This window comes from Pristiophorus japonicus, chromosome 5, assembly GCF_044704955.1.
Source record: "Pristiophorus japonicus isolate sPriJap1 chromosome 5, sPriJap1.hap1, whole genome shotgun sequence".
In the NCBI taxonomy this organism is placed as follows: Eukaryota; Metazoa; Chordata; class Chondrichthyes; family Pristiophoridae; genus Pristiophorus; species Pristiophorus japonicus.
The window spans coordinates 1,947,346-1,969,967 of record NC_091981.1 but is presented as its reverse complement, the minus strand read 5'-3'; the positions used below and the strand labels follow the sequence as shown (position 1 = coordinate 1,969,967).

Sequence of the window (22,622 nt, the reverse complement as noted above, 5' to 3'; positions counted from 1 at the left end):
CGCGGGTTTGGGAGGGGCTGTCGGGGGTAGAGGTCGTGGGTTTGGGAGGGGCTGTCGGGGGAGGAGGGAGTGGGTTTGGGAGGGGCTGTCGGGGGTAGAGGTCGTGGGTTTGGGAGGGGCTGTCGGGGGAGGAGGGAGTGGGTTTGGGAGGGGCTGTCGGGGAGGAGGGAGTGGGTTTGGGAGGGGCTGTCGGGGGTAGAGGTCGCGGGTTTGGGAGGGGCTGTCGGGGGTAGAGGTCGCGGGTTTGGGAGGGGCTGTCGGGGGTAGAGGGAGTGGGTTTGGGAGGGGCTGTCGGGGGAGGAGGGAGTGGGTTTGGGAGGGGCTGTCGGGGGAGGAGGGAGCGGGTTTGGGAGGGGCTGTCGGGGGTAGAGGTCGTGGGTTTGGGAGGGGCTGTCGGGGGAGGAGGGAGCGGGTTTGGGAGGGGCTGTCGGGGGTAGAGGTCGTGGGTTTGGGAGGGGCTGTCGGGGGAGGAGGTCGTGGGTTTGGGAGGGGCTGTCGGGGGTAGAGGTCGTGGGTATGGGAGGGGCTGTCGGGGGTAGAGGTCGCGGGTTTGGGAGGGGCTGTCGGGGGAGGAGGTCGTGGGTTTGGGAGGGGCTGTCGGGGGTAGAGGTCGTGGGTTTGGGAGGTGCTGTCGGGGGAGGAGGGAGTGGGTTTGGGAGGGGCTGTCGGGGGAGGAGGGAGTGGGTTTGGGAGGGGCTGTCGGGGGAGGAGGGAGCGGGTTTGGGAGGGGCTGTCGGGGGAGGAGGGAGTGGGTTTGGGAGGGGCTGTTGGGGGAGGAGGGAGTGGGTTTGGGAGGGCTGTCGGGGGAGGAGGGAGGGGTTTGGGAGGGGCTGTCGGGGGAGGAGGGAGAGGTTTGGGAGGGGCTGTCGGGGGAGGAGGGAGTGAGTTTGGGAGGGGCTGTCGGGGGAGGAGGGAGTGGGTTTGGGAGGGGCTGTCGGGGGAGGAGGGAGTGGGTTTGGGAGGGGCTGTCGAGGGAGGAGGGAGTGGGTTTGGGAGGGGCTGTCGGGGGAGGAGGGAGTGGGTTTGGGAGGGGCTGTCGGGGGAGGAGGGAGGGGTTTGGGAGGGGCTGTCGGGGGAGGAGGGAGGGGTTTGGGAGGGGCTGTCGGGGGAGGAGGGAGTGAGTTTGGGAGGGGCTGTCGGGGGAGGAGGGAGGGGTTTGGGAGGGGCTGTCGGGGGAGGAGGGAGGGGTTTGGGAGGGGCTGTCGGGGGAGGAGGGAGTGAGTTTGGGAGGGGCTGTCGGAGGAGGAGGGAGAGGTTTGGGAGGGGCTGCCTGTCCCAATCTATCAGGAAATCACTTGCTGGCCTTACGTTTTCCTCCAGTTTGGAGAACTGCTCCTCAAGTCGCACCGCGTCCTTCCCTCTGGGAATTCTTCCGGCACTGAAGTGTGCTGGCAAGCCACTGTCCCCCGTGGTTTCCCCGAGCAGGTCCTCTGTCGCATTGATGACCTTCAGTACCTCCGTCGTGATGTTGCAGAGAGAGATGGCTGAGTACTTCTGTTTGGTTAGAACAGAGAAAGGGACAGAGAGATCAGCGAGATTAGTCAATAAATGGAAGTTCGGAAAAAGTAAGTTAGTAAATTAAATGCACCCAATGGACAAACATAGAGAATGCCGGAATGTTCCAAGGCAGGACTGTGAATTGGCGCAGTACAGATTGTATTTCAAAGCAGGGTCTCTGGTTGAGGCTGTTGGGCTCGAAATGGTCCTGTTCTGTGACACCGTCAATGCCTCTGGGGGGCGCTAATGGGGCACAAGCAGTTTGCGCTGGGTTTTGGGGGTGGGGGGTTTACGGCTCCTGCGAATATACGCGGGAGTTAGCACCGGTGTTGCCACGGTAACGGCGTGCCCCACCAGTAGCGCCCCGGGACGACACGCACCCGATGATGTCATCGCAGCGCGCGGCGACCCCTCAGCGCCCCGCGGCGGACATTGCCCAGCGGCCCCCACCCCCCCCACCATGAGCGGTGTCAGCGAGCGGAGGTCAAAGGGGAGGTCGGGAGCACGCCGCGTGCCGCCATCTTGGCAGTTTGTCCGACCAGCCGGTCAGCCCGACGTCTGCCTCCCTGGTGCAGCCCGGCGCTCCGGTTTGGGGATCCAGGGCAGCGGCTCGGCATCACGCTGCCCCGGGGGCCCAGCGAAGGCCGTCAGGGGCCCGGCAGAGTGCACAGCAGTAGCGCGCCCCGTTACCCGAAGGCATGAACCGTCTTGGCGCAATGTGGAGCAGCCGGGTAGCGCCGAGCAACTCGCCTCTACAGGAAGTGGTGCCACGCGAGATTGCCCTCCACTTCCTGTGAGCGGCGGTACTCGCCATTCCGTGCCGGGTACAGGAAGTCCCACCCCGAGCCAGCCACAGGAAGTCCCACCCCGAGCCGGGCACAGGAAGTCCCACACCGAGCCAGGTACAGGAAGTCCCGCCCCGAGCCGGGTACAGGAAGTCCCACCCTGAGCCGGGTACAGGAAGTCCCGCCCCGAGCCGGGTACAGGAAGTCCCGCCCCGAGCCGGGTACAGGAAGTCCCGCCCCGAGCCGGGTACAGGAAGTCCCGCCCCGAGCTGGGTACAGGAAGTCCCGCCCCGAGCCGGGTACAGGAAGTCCCGCCCCGAGCCAGGTACCCCCCCAATCCGGGCACTGGGGAATTTCTCCCCCTCGTGGATCAATGCCCAATTTATTGAGGAAGATCCCACTGGAGTATCGGACTCTGTTGTTTTTCCACACGGACCTATGCTGTACTGACTGAACTCAGGTGCCGAAGATTTAAAATGGCCGATTGTCTCCCCTTTAACGGAGGGAGGAGAGCGCAGTGATGCACACGCGCTGTGATGTCACCACCACTCTGCGGCTAATTTACAAATTCACCCCTCAGCCGGCCGTCCTGCCCATCTCCCGCCCCCACTATGACCCACTTTCAAAGTCCTGAAAATCGATTGTCCGGCCGTGTCACGTATTGTGCGGCAAGAACATAAAAAACTCATCGCTGCGCCAACTTTACTGCACTCCTGAATTCCGGCCCCCACATTATATTCCATTTGCCACGTTCTTGCCGCGGAGTAGTGCACTGCTGTAAAACACTGCACCACACTTCTAATTCACATTTCCAACACAAAATGGATAAATATAAAGCACCGAGAGTGTATACGTTGCTACACTGGGACTACTGAAGATCAAAGGATCCATCGTTCCCCTCCAACAACCCAAGTGTTTCCAAACGGAGAACAGGACAGAAAGCTGGCCCTTGAGACAGAATGGACGCACGGTTCGGGGGTAATGGATGCAGCAAGGGCTCTCCAGCCTGAAACAGCGGCTTCAGAAGCAGGCAGTTATGAAGATGCTTCTCTCAGGAGTCTGTAGATCAAAACAAAAGCTGGTGACCAGCAATCTTAAATATAAAATCAATAATACTCAGCGCCAGCCTGTCACCTCGCGGAACATCGCAACTCATTTATGTCGCTAATTGATAGGAGAGAGGTACTCGAAGAGGGTTTTGTGCAGCTTTTATGCAGACATAAGAATCGGAGACATGAACAATGTGCGTCATCTCTGGCACTGCTTACTGCTCCGCACCAGAACACCTATTGTCAATGTGCGAGCTCACACCTCCACAATCAAGTCTCTGATAAACTAATAACGGCTTTGCCTAGAAGTTGTTATTTAACTTATGAACCGTGTCCAAATGGAGTATTATTTTGTGCGCTTTCCAAACCCGAGGGACCGATAAAGCTTGAACAAAAATTTGGGGTAGAAATCCTGTTCAACAATCCAGGCACCGATGTTACAGGTCTGCGTGCTGCACCAGCCGGTCTCTACATAAGTGTTCACACGTTTATTCTCCACGTTAAGGTGATCTTATCGAAACGTATAAGATTATGAGGGGGCTTGACAAGGTGGATGCAGAGAGGATGTTTCCACTGATGGGGGAGACTAGAACTAGGGGGCATGATCTTAGAATAAGGGGCCGCCCATTTAAAACCGAGATGAGGAGAAATTTCTTCTCAGAGGGTTGTAAATCTGTGGAATTCGCTGCTTCAGAGAGCTGTGGAAGCTGGGACATTGAATAAATTTAAGACAGAGATAGACAGTTTCTGAACTGATAAGGGGATAAGGGGGCGGGCAGGGAAGTGGAGCTGAGTCCATGATCGGATCAGCCATGATTGTATTAAATGGCAGAGCAGGCTCGAGGGGCCGAATGACCTACTTCTGCTCCTATTTCTTATGTTGGCAGATCAATATTCCTGGCTACAGGATTTTTAGATAAGATAGAGAGGGGGATAAAAAGGGTCACAGTACTGATTAAAGAAACTATTACATCGTTGAGGAGGGTTGATATGTTAGAGGGATCATCAAATGAGGCCATATGAGTTGAATTGAAAAATAAAAAAGGGGCGATCACACTGCTGGGCGTGTATTATAGACCCCTAAACAGTGGGAGGGAGATAGAGGAGCAAATATGTCGGCACATTTCTGTGAAGTCCAAAAACCATAGGGCAGTAATAGTAGAGGATTTGAACTATCCTAATATTGATTGGGATACATATAGTGTGAAGGGTATAGAGGGTGCGGAATTCTTGAAAAGCATTCAAGAGAACTTTTTTAGTCAGTCTGTAGCAAGCCCAACACGGGAGGGGGCGGTTCTGGATTTAGTTTTGGGGAATGAAGCTGGGCAGGTTGAAGGGGCATCAGTGGGAGAGCACCTGGGTGCCAGTGATCATAATTCAGTCAGATTCAAGTTGGTTATGGATAAGGACAAGGATAGGTCTGGAATAAAAGTTCCGAATTGGGGAAAAGCTAATTTAGCTAAGTTGAGAAGTGATTTGGCCACAGTGGACTGGAAACAGCTACTTGTGGGTAAATCAGTGTCGGAACAGTGGGAGGCATTCAAGGAGGAGATCCAGAGGGCTCAGGCCAAACATGTGCCCTTAAAGAAAAAGTGTGGGACATTTCTAGAGGCCCCTGGATGTCTAGGGACTTACAGGGAAGGATTAAGAAAAAAAGGGACGCTTATGTCATATACTAACGGCTAAATACTATCGAATCTTTAGTGGAATATAGAAAGTTAAGAGGCAAAATTAAAAATGATATTAGGTATGCTTAGAGAGAGCACGAGAAATTCTTGGCCAGTAAAATTAAGGAAAACCCTAAGATACTCGATAAATATATTAAGAGTAAGAGGGTAACTAAAGAAAGGGTAGGGCCTATTGGAGACCATGAGGGTAATCTTTGTATGGAGGCGGAAGATGTTGGTAGGGTTCTTAATGAATACTTTGCATCTGTTTTCACAAAGGAAAGGGGCAATGCAGATACTGCTATCGAGGAGGAGTGTGATATTCTGGATGAAATAAATATGGGTGAGAGAGGAAGTATTAAGGAGCTTAGCAGCTTTGAAAGTGGCTAAGTCCCCAGGCCCGGATGAAATGCATCCCAGGTTGTTAAGCGAAGTAAAAGAGGAAATAGCAGAGGCTTTGACTATTATTTACCAGTCCTCTTTGGATCGGGGGATGGTGCCGGAGGATTGGAGGACTGCTAATGGGCATGAGCTGCAGGTGGATATCAATCTACTGGTCAGGTGAGCAGAGCAGTGGTAAATGGAATTTAATCCAGAGAAGTGTGAGGTGATGCACTTTAGGAGGGCTAATAAGGAAAGGGTATATACATTCGGCACAAGAAATTAGTGTGCAAAATCAAAGCACATTGCACTGGGAGTAATGTACTGACATGAATAGAGAACTGGTTGGCAGACAGGAAGCAGAGTCAGGATAAATGGGTCCTTTTCAGAATGGCAGACAATGACTAGTGGAGTGCCGCAGGGCTCAGTGCTGGGACCCTAATATACATTAATGATTTAGATGAAGGAATTGAGTGTAATATCTCCAAGTTTGCAGATGACACTAAACTGGGTGGCGGTGTGAGCTGTGAGGAAGACACTAAGAGTTTGCAGGGTGACTTGGACAGGTTAGGTGAGTGGGCAAATGCATGGCAGATGCAGTATAATGTGGATAAATGTGAGGTTATCCACTTTGGGGGCAAAAACACAAAGGCAGAATATTATCTGAATGGTGGCAGATTAGGAAAGGGGGAGGTGCAACGAGACCTGGGTGTCATGGTTCATCAGTCATTGAAAGTTGGCATGCAGGTACAGCAGGCGGTGAAGAAGGCAAATGGTATGTTGGCCTTCATAGCGAGGGGATTTGAGTATAGGAGCAGGGAGGTCTTACTGCAGTTGTACAGGGCCTTAGTGAGGCCTCACCTGGAATATTGTGTTCAGTTTTGGTCTCCTAATCTGAGGAAGGACGTTCTTGCTATTGAGGGAGTGCAGCGAAGGTTCACCAGACTGATTCCCGGGATGGCAGGACTGACATATGAGGAGAGACCAGATCGACTGAGCCTTTATACTCTAGAGTTCAGAAGGATGAGAAGGGATCTCATAGAAACTTTTAAGATTCTGACGGGACTGGACAGGTTACATGCGGGAAGAATGTTCCCAATGTTGGGGAAGTCCAGAACCAGGGGACATAGTCGAAGGATAAGGGGTAAGCCATTTAGGACTGAGATGAGGAGAAACTTCTTCACTCAGAGAGTTGTTAACCTGTAGAATTCCCTGCCGCAGAGAGTTGTTGAGGCCAGTTCATTGGATATATTCAAGAGGGAGTTAGATATGGCCCTTACGGCTAAAGGGATCAAGGTGTATGGAGAGAAAGCAGGAAAGGGGTACTGAGGGAATGATCAGCCATGATCTTATTGAATGGTGGTGCAGGCTCGAAGGGCCAAATGGCCTACTCCTGCACCTATTTTGCTATGTTTCTAAACCCTTATTTAAGAAGGGAGAAAGGGATAGGCTGAGTAATTATAGACCTGTCAGCCTAACCTCAGTGGTGGGAAAATTATTGGAAAAAATCCTGTAAGACAGGATGAATCAGCATTTGGAAAGACAAGGATTAATTAGGGACAGTCAGCACGGATTTGTTAAGGGAAGATCGTGTTTGACTAACCTGATTGAATTTTTCGAGGATGTAACCAGGAGGGTTGATGAGGGCAGTGCGTACGATGTAGTGTATATGGACTGTAGCAAAGCTTTTGATAGGGTCCCACATGGCAGACTGGTCACGAAAGTAAAAGCCCATGGGATGCAGGGCAAAGTGGCAAGTTGGATCCACAATTGGCTCAGAGGCAGGAAGCAAAGGGTAATGATTGGTGGATGTTTTTGTGACTGGAAGGATGTTTCCAGTGGGGTTCTGCAGGGCTCAGTACTGGGTCCCTTGCTTTTTGTGGTATATATCAACGATTTAGATATGAATATAGGGAGTATAATTAAGAAGTTTGCAGACGACACTAAAATTGGCTGTGTGGTTGATAATGAAGAGTAAAGTCATGGGCTGCAGGAGGATATCAATCTACTGGTCAGGTGGGCAGAGCAGTGGCAAATGGAATTTAATTCAGAGAAGTGTGAGGTGATGCACTTTGGGAGGGATAATAAGGAAAGGGTATACATATTAGGCGGTAGGCCACTTAATTGTGTAGATGAACAAAGGGACCTTGGAGTGCTTGTCCACAGATCCCTGAAAGTAGCAGGCCAGGTGGATAAGGTGGTTAAGAAGGCATACGGAATGTTTGCCTTTATTGGCCGAGGCATAGAATATAAGAGCAGGGAGGTTATGCTTAAATTGTATAATACTTTGGTTAGGCCACAGCTGGAGTACTGCGTGCAGTTCTGGTCACCACATTACAGGAAAGATGTGATTGCGATGGAGAGGGTGCAGAGGAGGGTTACTAGGATGTTGCCTGGAATGGAGAATCTTAGTTATGAGGACAGATTGGATAGGCTGGGTTTGTTCTCATTGGAACAGAGGAGGTTGCGAGGAGACCTCATCGAGGTGTACAATATATTGAGGGGCCTGGACACAGTGGATAGTGAGGGTCTATTTCCATTGGTGGAGGGGTCTATTATGATGGGGCATAGTTTTAAGGTGGTAGGTGGAAGGTTTAGAGGGGATTTGAGGGGGGGCTTCTTTACACAGAGGGTTGTGGGGATCTGGAACTCGCTGCCTGGAAGAGTGGTGGATGAGAAAACCCTCACCACTTTTAAGAGATGGTTGGATGAGCACTTAAAGTGCAGTAACCTGCAGGGTTACGGACCTAGAGCTGGTAATTGGGATTAGACTGGATGACCTTTTGTTGGACGGTGCAGATATAATGGTAAGTACTGCAGGGAATAGAATACGGCCAGGGTGATCTCCTGGACTAGTGTCGATCGCCTGGATGGGTCGGAGAGAATTTTCCCAGATATTTTCTCCCTAAATGGGCCTGGGTTTTTATCCGGTTTTTCCCTCTCCCAGGAGATCACATGACTCCGGTTGGGGTGGAGTGTAGAATGTTTCAGTATAAGGGGTGTCGCAGTTGTGTGGGGCAGACTGGTTGGGCTGAGTGCTCTTTGCCTTTCTGTCAGTGTTCATTGTTCACTGGTTTATATGTAACCTTCAGGGCTGCTGACCGAGGGCCATGTGGCTCTTTGTCGGCCGGCGCGGACACGATGAGCCGGAATGGCCTCCTTCTGCGCTGTAAATTTCTATGTTTCTATGTTTTTATGTTCAGACACAAAATTTGCTGACACTGACACTGAAAGTGGGCAAGAAAATACTGCACAGAAAGATTCACCATGAGACCCCTCTGAGCGAGATTGTCAGTTTAAAGGCAATATGGTCAGAATTCCCGCCAATGTCTTTTGGCCATTCTGAGTTTCGTGCCTGCGGGTTTTTCTGGTTAAAGGCCGGCTCACCAGCTGCACGGGACCTTCAGACACTGCACAGCCGCACAGTTTAATGGGAACATTGAATGTGGTAACGCTGTACACGGCTCCATATTGGGAATGCCCAGGCTCAAAGTTGCTCTGGACTTGAGATCCCGATCCCAGGGATGTGAGGATCACTGTCTAACCCATTGCACCACGCAGCCTGAAGCTTTAGGTTCTGAATGCTGGACATCCCAAAGCGCTTTCCAGGCAATGAAGTACTTTTTGAAGTGTAGTTACTGTTGTAATGTGGGAAACACAGCAGCCAATTTGTGCACAGCAAGCTCCCACACACAGCAATGTGATAATGACCAGATAATCTGTTTTAGTGATGTTGGTTGAGGGATAAATATTGGCCCCAGGACACCGGGGAGAACTCCCCTGCTCTTCTTCAAAATCGGGCCATGGGATCTTTTACATCCACCTGAGAGAGCAGACGGGGCCTCGGTTTAATAGCTCATCCGAAAGACGGCACCTCCAACAGTGCAGCGTTCCCTCAGTGCACACACACTCTCTTACACACACACGCTCTCTCTCACACACACACGCTTTCTCTCTCTCACACACACACGCTTTCTCTCACACACACACGCTCTGTCTCACACACACACGCTCTCTCACACACACACGCTCTCTCACACACACACGCTCTCTCACACACACACACTCTCACACACACATGCTCTCTCTCTCTCACACACACACGCTCTCTCACACACACACGCTCTCTCACACACACACACTCTCACACACACACACACTCACTCTCTCTCACACACACACTCTCTCTCACATACACATACACTCTCTCTCACACGCACACACTCTCTCTCACACGCACACACTCTCACACACACACACACACACGCTCTCTCTCACACGCACACTCTCTCTCACACACACACACACACACTCACACACAAACACACACACACTCACACACACACACACAAACACACACACACGCTCTCACACACACACACACGTTCAACTTCAATAGCCTGTTTCTGCCTGTTCCCCGAAATGTAAATGGTGAACTTACTCTCATGAGTTGATCCTGAATGTGCTTGTGGTCTTCATCACACGAGGAAGTCTCCTGAGCTCCCTCGGTTGTGTCTGGATCCATCTCGTCCCCAGACGATGACTCCTTGTCGCTTAGTTTCGTGGCTAGTTGAAGCAACTTTGATCTCAGTTTCTCTTCCATTAAATCTATGTGAGTTCTAGAAAGTGTGACCCCGCTGTCTGAGCCCAGATTGGATTTAGCCGCTGGGTTTTGGATCTTATGTACAGGGACGGGCGATTCCTTTAAAAAGAAAAACAACTTCCAATTCATTGGCATTTGACTCACTTGAAAAAAACAATGAAATGTATATTTTCAACTCGTGAGACTGAGCTTCACCACTTGAATAAATGTATTTGCAGCTCAGAGCCCGAGGTTCGGGAGAGGGGTGAGCGATACTGCAAACAGAAGCAACAACGCTAACGCTTGGACAAGGTGAGTGGCAGAGGTGACTATGGAATGGTAAGGTTGGCATCAGCAGCAGGTAATATGTTGCAACATTGCCACGACCATGGAATGAGATCGTTGGAGCATGAAAGTAGCACTATGGTTCTGGAGGCTCTCTGAGGGGAGGGTCTGTGACATTTATTGGATGCATGAATGTCTTTGCAAAGGCGTGCAGGATTCCGACATCAATGTGACAATGAACAGCAGCCATTCCAGATGAGAAAACAAGGGGACAACGGGGTGAGTCCGGAGAGCCCATCAGAGAGACCTGGGCAAAAATAAACACATTCTGAATAGGTCCGTCAATAAACTCAGAATGCGTGCATTTTATTTCGAGACAGCGTGCAGACAAAGACGGAGATTACCTCCTGGCTCCAGGCCCCCAGGCTGATCCTCCGCTCCAGCCGGGCCAAGCTCTGCTCCATCACCAGCATGCTTTGACTCAACTCCTTGGGGGTGAAGAGAAGCAGGTTCGGTGTCAGTGAACGGGATTGGCCCGCACAACGGCAGGGGACACAGCTCCAAACATTAAAGCTCCTCAATCACTAAACGCATCTCACCTGACTGGGGGGCGATCCTCGGACTGGGAGTCAAAACATGGGGAGCTGGGGAGGCAGCGGGGTGGGGGGGGGGTTTAATGCAGCTCTGCTAAATGGGCTGAGTGGCCTCTTCCTATGTCCTGTGCTGCAGCATTCTATGACTTTTTACTTTGCCAGTGATTCTCGGCTTTGGGTTGGAAGAGGCTGGTGCTGGTTACTTATATCTCACCAGCGACGGGCAATCCGACATCGTAACCCAGATTATTTTCAGATTATTTTGCTAAAACGGTCTGAATCCAAAAGGTTTATGTTGGAAGATGTGCCCAAGGAGAACGAGCAGAAGTCAAGGAATTGGCCAAAATGGCACCTTGCAGCACGTCACCATGAGCTCATTCTGCGGCCCACCCACTCTCTGCCAGAAGGTAAGGATCATCCGGTCCTGGCCGCCTCTGTTTTCACCCCCGGAGGGGCGGGAATGGTGGCGGTGAGAGTTCCTGGGCGGGTGGCCAGCTCCCAGGGTCCTGCAGGGACATTCTGGGCCGGTTTGGGCAGGGGGGGCACGGAGCTATACCGCCCGGGGGAGGCGAGCCGGTGTGCAATGCCCCCTGGTGGTGACACCGGCTCGATTTGTGACTCCCGCCCGACCCGTAGCGCCCCGCAGCGCCCCCTGGTGCCACCGCCTGGGAGAGTGCTCCAAGGCCGGCTGTTCAGCTCGGGATCGTCCCATGCTCAGCCGGCCTCGCGCCCCGAGAGAGGTGTGTAACGCCTCCCTTAGCACCCCGCCCCACACTCAGGGCCCCGCTGACCAATATTGCTGACACAAACTGTTCCCGGGTGGTATCAGGACCGTCCCACCCAGCCGCCATTAACGCCCCGAAATCCTAAAAGCCAAAAATCCAGCCCATGTTTTCAAAGTCCATTCCAGACCTTATACACCTGGTTTTTGTTTATTTATTCAGATACCGTTTTTTGTAATGTCCGTTAAAGTGACGGATATTCCGAGTGTGTTGTTGGCAAAGTGACGACATCGATACCATTTAAAAATGAGGGAGGGAGCTTTTAAACACATATTTATTGTTATTCTTTGAGAATCATTTTTGACCCAAGTTTGGGAGAATGAATGGATGAGGTGGGTGCAGGTAAGGTCAAAGGCCAATTGCTACAAAATTATGGAATCCAATCACACAATCTTTCTTACCAAGGCTCCATCTTATCCCTATTGAAGATCTGCCCTGCACCCTCCCCTCCAGCAAGAGCCAAGAGCTCATGGATTTCTTTCTCACTAAGATTGGGTCTCACGTTATCTGCTGCAGATACCCACGGCATGGTTTTGTAACCACCACACTTGTCTATTCTTGGATCTCCCACCCTCTGTTAACTTGAGCTCATCCAAAACTTAGCTGGAGTATCAGGGATGCTCAAGTGGACAGAACTAGAGGAGCGCGGATTTTAAAAATTCATTCAAAGGATGTGGGCATCGCTGGCAAGGCCGGCATTTATTGCCCATCCCTAATTGCCCCTTGAGGAGGTGGTGGTGAGCTGCCTTCTTGAATAAAATGGAGTGTGTCACTGGACCATTTCAGGGCAGTTAAGAGTCAACCACATTGCTGTGGGTCTGGAGTCACATATCGGCCAGACCGGGTAAGGGCGGCGGATTTCCTTCCCTAAAGACCATCAGTGAATCAGACGGGTTTTTCCGACAATCCGGTAGTTTCATGGTTGTCACTGGCTTTTTTTTCCAGATTTATTTAATTGAATTTAAATTGCAACTAGTGGGATTGAACTCATGTCCCATAGATTACTAGTGCAGTAACATAAGCTCTACACTACTGTATCTCAGGAGGTTGTGGGTCTGGAGGAGATTACAGAGATAGGGAGGGGCGAGGGACATGGAGGGATTTGAAAACAAGGATGAGAATTTTGAAATTGAGGCATTGCTTAACTGGGAGCCAATGTAGGTCAGCGAGCACAGGGGGTGATGGGTGAGTGGGACTCGGTGCGAGTTAGGACACGGGCAGTGAGTACAGGGGGTGATGGGTGAGCGGGACTGGGTGCGAGTTAGTACACGGGGCAGTGAGCACAGTGGGTGATGGGTGAGCGGGACTCGGTGCGAGTTAGGACAGGGGGCAGCGAGCACAGGGGGTGATGGGTGAGTAGGATTTGGTGCGAGTTAGGACACGGGATCAGCGAGCACAGGGGGTGATGGGTGAGCGGGACTCGGTGCGAGTTAGGACACGGGGCAGTGAGTACAGGGGGTGATGGGTGAGTGGGACTCGGTGCGAGTTAGGACACGGACAGTGAGTACAGGGGGTGATGGGTGAGCGGGACTGGGTGCGAGTTAGTACACGGGGCAGTGAGCACAGTGGGTGATGGGTGAGCGGGACTCGGTGCGAGTTAGGACACGGGCAGTGAGTACAGGGGGTGATGGGTGAGCGGGACTGGGTGCGAGTTAGTACACGGGGCAGTGAGCACAGGGGGTGATGGGTGAGCGGGACTTGGTGCGAGTTAGGACACGGGACAGTGAGCACAGGGGGTGATGGGTGAGTGGGACTTGGTGCGAGTTAGGACACAGGGCAGTGAGTACAGGGGGTGATGGGTGACCGGGACTCGGTGCAAGTTAGGACACAGGGCAGTGAACACAGGGGGTGATGGGTGAGCGGGACTCGGTGCGAGTTAGGACACGGGGCAGTGAACACAGGGGGTGATGGGTGAGCGGGACTTGGTGCGAGTTAGGACACGGGACAGTGAGCACAGGGGGTGATGGGTGAGTGGGACTTGGTGCGAGTTAGGACACGGGACAGTGAGCACAGGGGGTGATGGGTGAGTCGCACTCGGTGCGAGTTAGGACACGGGGCAGTGAGCACAGTGGGTGATGGGTGAGCGGGACTTGGTGCGAGTTAGGACACGGGACAGTGAGCACAGGGGGTGATGGGTGAGTGGGACTTGGTGCGAGTTAGGACACAGGGCAGTGAGTACAGGGGGTGATGGGTGACCGGGACTCGGTGCAAGTTAGGACACAGGGCAGTGAACACAGGGGGTGATGGGTGAGTGGGACTTGGTGCGAGTTAGGACACAGGGCAGTGAGCACAGGGGGTGATGGGTGAGCGGGACTCGGTGTGAGTTAGGACACGGGCCAGTGAGCACAGGGGGTGATGGGTGAGTGGGACTTGGTGCGAGTTAGGACACAGGGCAGTGAGCACAGGGGGTGATGGGTGAGTGGGACTTGGGGCGAGTTAGGACACGGGAAGCTGAGTTTTGGATCAGCTTTAGTTAATGTGGGAGGCCGGCCAGGAGTGCGTTAGAATAGTCAAGTCTGGAGATAACAAGGGCATGGAGGAGGATTAGGTCGGAAATTAACTGGATAAAGTTTTAAAAATGTAGTTAATTATTCACATTTTGTAAATAAAAACCCTGAAGCCACGTGCCCAATGTAGTGACTTGCTCTGGCAATCCCTTTTCATTTCCATATTCACAAGAGTCCTGTTCGAGTGTGTCAGCTGCTGCCAATAATCGGGCGTTCACTGACACCTTGTGGTACACAGAAGAATAATCACACTCCCCGTTCGATGGGACACGATCACTGCACGTCTCTCTGTGCCGTCTAATTCAGTAAGATGGGCACCAAGTGGAAAAGATTGAGAGAAATGGTTGAAAATAGTTTTTAAAGCAGAATAATAAAATGGTAAAGGGGTTGGGGGAGTGCATAACAAGCGGGTGTAATCGTCAATTTAGGGCCAGGTCCGTTAGGAGAGAGTTCAGCAAACATTGTTCACACAGGGATGGTGGAGCCTGGGAACTTTCTCCCCGACAGGTTTGTGGATCCCGGGTCGATTGTAGTTCTTACGACTGAGGGCAGGAGGTTCTGTGTTAGGTGAGTGAGTACACTGCAACATGTTTCATTGGCTGGAAAGCACGGAGGGACGTCCTGAGTTTGTGGCAGGCGCTATATAAATGCAAGACATTTGGGGCTGGATTTTCTGGTCCCTTGTGCTGCGGGGAGCAGGGTGAAAGATGGCGGCGAGCTCTCCATTGCACCATTGCCCCGCCCCGCCTCACTCCCACCCCCCCTCCCTGCCCCGCCCCCCGCCCTGCCCCTCCCCCACACTCCACCCACTCCCTCCCCACTCCCTTCCCCCCCACTCCCCCCTCCCCCCCGCAAACCCCGCTCCCCACTACCCGCCCCCTGCCCCCACCCCCCACAGGTCTCTCTGGGAGCGCTCCCGGCCCGGCACTTTAACTCGGGAGTTTCCCATCCTCACGCCACGAGGGGTGTACAACGCCTCCCTTCGCGCTGTGCCCCCTGACCCAGGGCCCAGATGCCGAAACTTCCTCACCAAAATGCAAACTATTCCTGGCCGCTAACTTTCCCGCCTCGAAAACAAAAAATCCTAAATTCCAGCCTCAAGTTTCTTTCCTATGGAGAAAGGGCGGGTAAACGGAATTAACGTTCAAATCAGCCACGATCGAGCAGCATGGCACAGCAGGTTCAAGGGGCTGAGTGGCTATTTCTGTTCCTAAGTCGCTATGTTCTGAGTGTGAATGGAGATTTGACTGTTGTGCTGTCGAAAACTCGCTACATGGTCACTAGACACGAGCCACACAAGATGTTAGGACTGGGAAAACCTTGGTCAAAGAGGGAGGTTTTAAGGAGTGTCTTAAAGGAGGAGAGAGAGGTAGAGAGGTTTAGGGAGGGAGTTCCTGAACTTGGGGCCCAGGCAACAGAAGGCATGGCCGCCGATGGTGGAGCGATTATAAATGGGACTGACTATTTGTACTTTTTCTGTTGAGTCCCCGCCCCCAATGCCTCCCGCCAGAACCGGAAATGTCAGAACCAGAATTGTGGCCCCAAGCCAAGAGTAGGCCCCGAACCAGGAGTAGGCCTCAAACCATGAGTAGGCCCCGAACCAGGAGTAGGCCCCGAACCAGGAGTGGGCCCCTGCAATCAGTCCGACCACGATCTGCGTGGGGAGAGAGCAACCGCGGGGGGGGGGAGAGAGAGCTGGGAGCAGTGGGGGGGGGATAGAGAGCTGGGGGAAGGGAGAGAGAGAGCTTGTGGGGGTGGGGGGGGAAAGAAAGAGAGAGCTTGGAACTTGGTGGGGGGGGAGAGAGAGAGAGAGAGAGAGCTTGTGCGGATGGGTGGAGAGAGAGAGTTTGGGGGGGATAGAGAGAGACAGGGTGGGGGGGGGGGTAGAGAGAGACAGGATGGGGGATAGAGAGAGAGACGGGGTGGGGGGGTGGAGAGAGAGATGGGGTGGGGGGGTGGAGAGAGAGAGAGAGACTGGGTGGAGGGATAGAGAGAGAGACGGGGTGGGGGGAGTAGAGAGAGAGAGACAGGGTGGGGGGGTAGAGAGAGAGATGGGGTGGGGGGTAGAGAGAGAAACAGGGTGGGGGGAGTAGAGAGAGACAGGGTGGAGAGAGACGGGGTGGGGGAGTGGAGAGAGACGGGGTGGGGGGGTGGAGAGAGAGACAGGATGGGGGGTAGAGAGAGACGGGGTGGGGGGGAGTAAGAGAGAGACGGGGTGGGGGGGTAGAGAGAGAGACGGGGTGGGGGGATAAGAGAGAGAGACAGGGTGGGAGGGGGGTGATCAAAGGGGAGAGCGGTTCGTCCAATCCAGATGTCACAACACTGTCGTTATTCACTTCATGCCCAATAAAGCTGTTAACAATCGGCACACAATGGCCCATGTATGGTGGGGTGGGGTGGGGTGGGGTGGGGGGGTGGGGGAGGTCATGCACTTGCCCTGGGGAGGTAAGGGACTTCGGCTGGCACTTGGTGGCTTCTGGGGAGATCTATCCTCTGTGGCTTCTGGAAGTCAAAGTGGATCGAGTTACAATTTGCGAAGTCAGTGAGAACTTGGGCTGGGCAGTTCCAGTTACACATTCCAGAGAAACTTCAGGGTGTGACTTATCATCCAAGGGACCAATCAGAGACAAAGGGCGGCCATTTTTACAGTACAAATAAACGCGTCCATTATAAACCGGGGATGCTCAAGAGGGCAGAATGAGAGGATCGCAGAGATCTCGGGGGGGTTCTGGAGGAGGTTACAGAGATAGGGAGGGGTGAGGGCCATGGAGGGATTTGAACACAAGAATGAGAATGATGCATCGCAACATTCTACACCAAGCTAAAAAGGACGCCAAAGGTTTGCGCACTGCTTGTGGAGTCTAAGTTGTGGGAGTAGGCAGTGGGTTGTGAGATGTCTGTGACATGCCCAGCAACACCCAGATACAATTTGTATAAGTCTCACTGTATTCTCAGCAAACACGAAGGGCAGTTTTGTGGGACATCGTTCCTTGCTACAGTTGTAACACGAACGAAGATTTGTTTTAAAATACACTGCCCAGTGACCCACAAACCAAGGCACACCACAAGGCTCATCACTGGGGAGAGTTCCGGCTCGGTGCGACAGTGCAGAGCGGAGATAGGGAATCGGAATCCCATTTTATGCCTCTCCTGAAGTTTCTTTCGAATGCAGTCAGCGTTACACAATCACCCACAGCCCGGATAACCCCACTATCACACCTTACCCACAGCCTGGATAACCCCGCTATCACACTTTACCCACAGCCCGGATAACCCCACTATCACACTTTACCCACAGCCTGGATAACCCCGCTATCACACTTTACCCACAGCCCGGATAACCCCACTATCACACTTTACCCACAGCCTGGATAACCCCACTATCACACTTTACCCACAGCCTGGATAACCCCACTATCACACTTTACCCACAGCCTGGATAACCCCGCTATCACACTTTACCCACAGCCTGGATAACCCCACTATCACACTTTACCCACAGCCTGGATAACCCCACTATCACACTTTACCCACAGCCTGGATAACCCCACTATCACACTTTACCCACAGCCCGGATAACCCCACTATCACACTTTACCCACAGCCTCGGTGACCCCACTATCACACTTTACCCACAGCCTGGATAACCCCACTATCACACTTTACCCACAGCCTGGATAACCCCACTATCACACTTTACCCACAGCCTGGATAACCCCACTATCACACTTTACCCACAGCCCGGATAACCCCACTATCACACTTTACCCACAGCCCGGATAACCCCACTATCACACTTTACCCACAGCCTGGATAACCCCACTATCACACTTTACCCACAGCCCGGATAACCCCACTATCACACTTTACCCACAGCCTGGATAACCCCACTATCACACTTTACCCACAGCCCGGATAACCCCACTATCACACTTTACCCACAGCCCGGATAACCCCACTATCACACTTTACCCACAGCCCGGATAACCCCACGATCACACGTTACCCACAACCTGGATAACCCCACTATCACACTTTACCCACAGCCTCGGTGACCCCACGATCACACTTTACCCACTGCTTGGATAACCCCACTATCACACTTTACCCACAGCCCGGATAACCCCACTATCACACTTTACCCACAGCCCGGATAACCCCACTATCACACTTTACCCACAGCCTCGGTGACCCCACTATCACACTTTACCCACAGCCCGGATAACCCCACTATCACACGTTACCCACAGCCTCGGTGACCCCACTATCACACTTTACTCACAGCCTGGATAACCCCACTATCACACTTTACCCACAGCCTCGGTGACCCCACTATCACACTTTACCCACAGCCTGGATAACCCCACTATCACACTTTACCCACAGCCTGGGTAACCCCACTATCACACTTTACCCATAGCCTGGATAACCCCACTATCACACTTTACCCACAGCCCGGATAACCCCACTATCACACTTTACCCACAGCCCGGATAACCCCACTATCACACGTTACCCACAACCTGGATAACCCCACTATCACACTTTACCCACAGCCTGGATAACCCCACTATCACACTTTACCCATAATCTGGATAACCCCACTATCACACTTTACCCACAGCCTGGATAACCCCTCTATCACACTTTACCCACAGCCCGGATAACCCCACTATCACACTTTACCCACAGCCTGGATAACCCCACTATCACACTTTACCCACAGCCTGGATAACCCCATTATCACACTTTACCCACAGCCTGGATAACCCCACTATCACACTTTACCCACAGCCTCGGTGACCCCACTATCACACTTTACCCACAGCCTGGATAACCCCACTATCACACTTTACCCACAGCCCGGATAACCCCACTATCACACTTTACTCACAGCCTGGATAACCCCACTATCACACTTTACCCACAGCCTGGATAACCCCACTATCACACTTTAACCACAGCCTGGATAACCCCACTATCACACTTTACCCACAGCCTGGATAACCCCACTATCACACTTTACCCACAGCCTGGATAACCCCATTATCACACTTTAACCACAGCCTGGATAACCCCACTATCACACTTTACCCACAGCCTCGGTGACCCCGCTATCACACTTTACCCACAGCCTGGATAACCCCACTATCACACTTTACCCACAGCCCGGATAACCCCGCTATCACACTTTACCCACAGCCTGGATAACCCCACTATCACACTTTACCCATAGCCTGGATAACCCCACTATCACACTTTACCCACAGCTTTGGTGACCCCACTATCACACTTTACCCACAGCCTCGGTGACCCCACTATCACACTTTACCCACAGCCTGGATAACCCCACTATCACACTTTACCCACAGCCTGGATAACCCCACTATCACACTTTACTCACAGCCTGGATAACCCCACTATCACACTTTACCCACAGCCTGGATAACCCCACTATCACACTTTACCCACAGCCTGGATAACCCCACTATCACACTTTACCCACAGCCTGGATAACCCCACTATCACACTTTACCCACAGCCTCGGTGACCCCACTATCACACTTTACCCACAGCCTGGATAACCCCACTATCACACTTTACCCACAGCCCGGATAACCCCACTAACACACTTTACCCACAGCCTGGATAACCCCACTATCACACTTTACTCACAGCCTGGATAACCCCACTATCACACTTTACCCACAGCCTGGATAACCCCACTATCACACTTTAACCACAGCCTGGATAACCCCACTATCACACTTTACCCACAGCCCGGATAACCCCACTATCACACTTTACCCACAGCCTGGATAACCCCACTATCACACTTTACCCACAGCCTGGATAACCCCATTATCACACTTTACCCACAGCCTGGATAACCCCACTATCACACTTTACCCACAGCCTCGGTGACCCCACTATCACACTTTACCCACAGCCTGGATAACCCCACTATCACACTTTACCCACAGCCCGGATAACCCCACTATCACACTTTACTCACAGCCTGGATAACCCCACTATCACACTTTACCCACAGCCTGGATAACCCCACTATCACACTTTAACCACAGCCTGGATAACCCCACTATCACACTTTACCCACAGCCTGGATAACCCCACTATCACACTTTACCCACAGCCTGGATAACCCCATTATCACACTTTAACCACAGCCTGGATAACCCCACTATCACACTTTACCCACAGCCTCGGTGACCCCGCTATCACACTTTACCCACAGCCTGGATAACCCCACTATCACACTTTACCCACAGCCCGGATAACCCCACTATCACACTTTCCCCACAGCCTGGATAACCCCACTATCACACTTTAACCACAGCCTGGATAACCCCACTATCACACTTTACCCACAGCCTGGATAACCCCACTATCACACTTTACCCACAGCCTCGGTGACCCCACTATCACACTTTACCCACAGCCCGGATAACCCCACTATCACACTTTACCCACAGCCCGGATAACCCCACTATCACACTTTACCCACAGCCTGGATAACCCCACTATCACACTTTACCCACAGCCTGGATAACCCCACTATCACACTTTACCCACAGCCCGGATAACCCCACTATCACACTCTACCCACAGCCCGGATAACCCCACTATCATAATTTACCCAAAGCCTGGATAACCCCACTATCACACTTTACCCACAGCCTGGATAACCCCACTATCATAATTTACCCAAAGCCTGGATAACCCCACTATCACACTTTACCCACAGCCTCGGTGACCCCACTATCACACTTTACCCACAGCCTCGGTGACCCCACTATCACACTTTACCCACAGCCTGGATAACCCCACTATCACACTTTACTCACAGCCCGGATAACCCCACTATCACACTTTACCCACAGCCTGGATAACCCCACTATCACACTTTACCCACAGCCCGGATAACCCCACTATCACACTTTACCCATGGCCTGGATAACCCCACTATCATACTTTACCCACAGCCTGGATAACCCCACTATCACACTTTACCCATGGCCTGGATAACCCCACTATCATACTTTACCCACAGCCCGGATAACCCCGCTATCACACTTTACCCACAGCCCGGATAACGCCACTATCACACTTTACCCACAGCCTCGGTGACCCCACTATCACACTTTACCCACAGCCTGGATAACCCCACTATCACACTTTACCCACAGCGTGGATAACCCCACTATCACACTTTACCCACAGCCCGGATAACCCCACTATCACACTTTACCCACAGCCCGGAAAACCCCACTATCACACTTTCCCCACAGCCCGGATAACCCCACAATCACACTTTACCCACAGCCCGGATAACCCCACTGTCACACTTTACCCACAGCCTGGATAACCCCACTATCACACTTTACCCACAGCCAGGATAACCTCACTATCACACTTTACCCACAGCCCGGATAACCCCACTATCACACTTTACCCACAGTCTGGATAACCCCACTATCACACTTTACCCACAGCCTTGAGAACCCCACTATCACACTTTACCCACAGCCCGGATAACCCCACTATCACACTTTACCCAGAGCCTTGGTGACCCCACTATCACACTTTACCCACAGTCTGGATAACCCCACTATCACACTTTACCCACAGCCTGGATAACCCCACTATCACACTTTACCCACAGCCTGGATAACCCCACTATCACACTTTACCCACAGCCTCGGTGACCCCACTATCACACTTTACCCACAGCCTCGGTGACCCCACTATCACACTTTACCCACAGCTCGGATAACCCCACTATCACACTTTACCCACAGCCTGGATAACCCCACTATCACACTTTACCCACAGCCTGGATAACCCCACTATCACACTTTACCCACAGCCTGGATAACCCCACTATCACACTTTACCCACAGCCTGGATAACCCCACTATCACACTTTACCCACAGCCTGGATAACCCCACTATCACACTTTACCCACAGCCTCGGTGACCCCACTATCACACTTTACCCACAGCCTGGATAACCCCACTATCACACTTTACCCACAGCCCGGATAACCCCACTATCACACTTTACCCACAGCCTCGGTGACCCCACTATCACACTTTACCCACAGCCTGGATAACCCCACTATCACACTTTACCCACAGCCTGGATAACCCCACTATCACACTTTACCCACAGCCTGGATAACCCCGCTATCACACTTTACCCACAGCCTGGATAACCCCACTATCACACTTTACCCATAGCCTGGATAACCCCACTATCACACTTTACCCACAGCTTTGGTGACCCCACTATCACACTTTACCCACAGCCTCGGTGACCCCACTATCACACTTTACCCACAGCCTGGATAACCCCACTATCACACTTTACCCACAGCCTGGATAACCCCACTATCACACTTTACTCACAGCCTGGATAACCCCACTATCACACTTTACCCACAGCCTGGATAACCCCACTATCACACTTTAC

General features: G+C 52.4%; 1 protein-coding gene across 1 annotated transcript in view; it reads right to left on the bottom strand.

Annotated features, from left to right (window-relative positions):
• Positions 1-22,622, bottom strand: part of LOC139263730 (rab effector MyRIP-like) — a 346,446-nt gene that overhangs the window by 5,786 nt on the left and 318,038 nt on the right. Inside the window, exons 10-12 of the mRNA XM_070879762.1 lie at positions 10,651-10,734; positions 9,821-10,081; positions 1,309-1,494 (exon numbers count right to left, since the gene is read on the bottom strand). Coding sequence (XP_070735863.1) covers positions 1,309-1,494; positions 9,821-10,081; positions 10,651-10,734 — 531 coding nt within the window. The remainder of the gene's footprint in view (positions 1-1,308; positions 1,495-9,820; positions 10,082-10,650; positions 10,735-22,622) is intronic.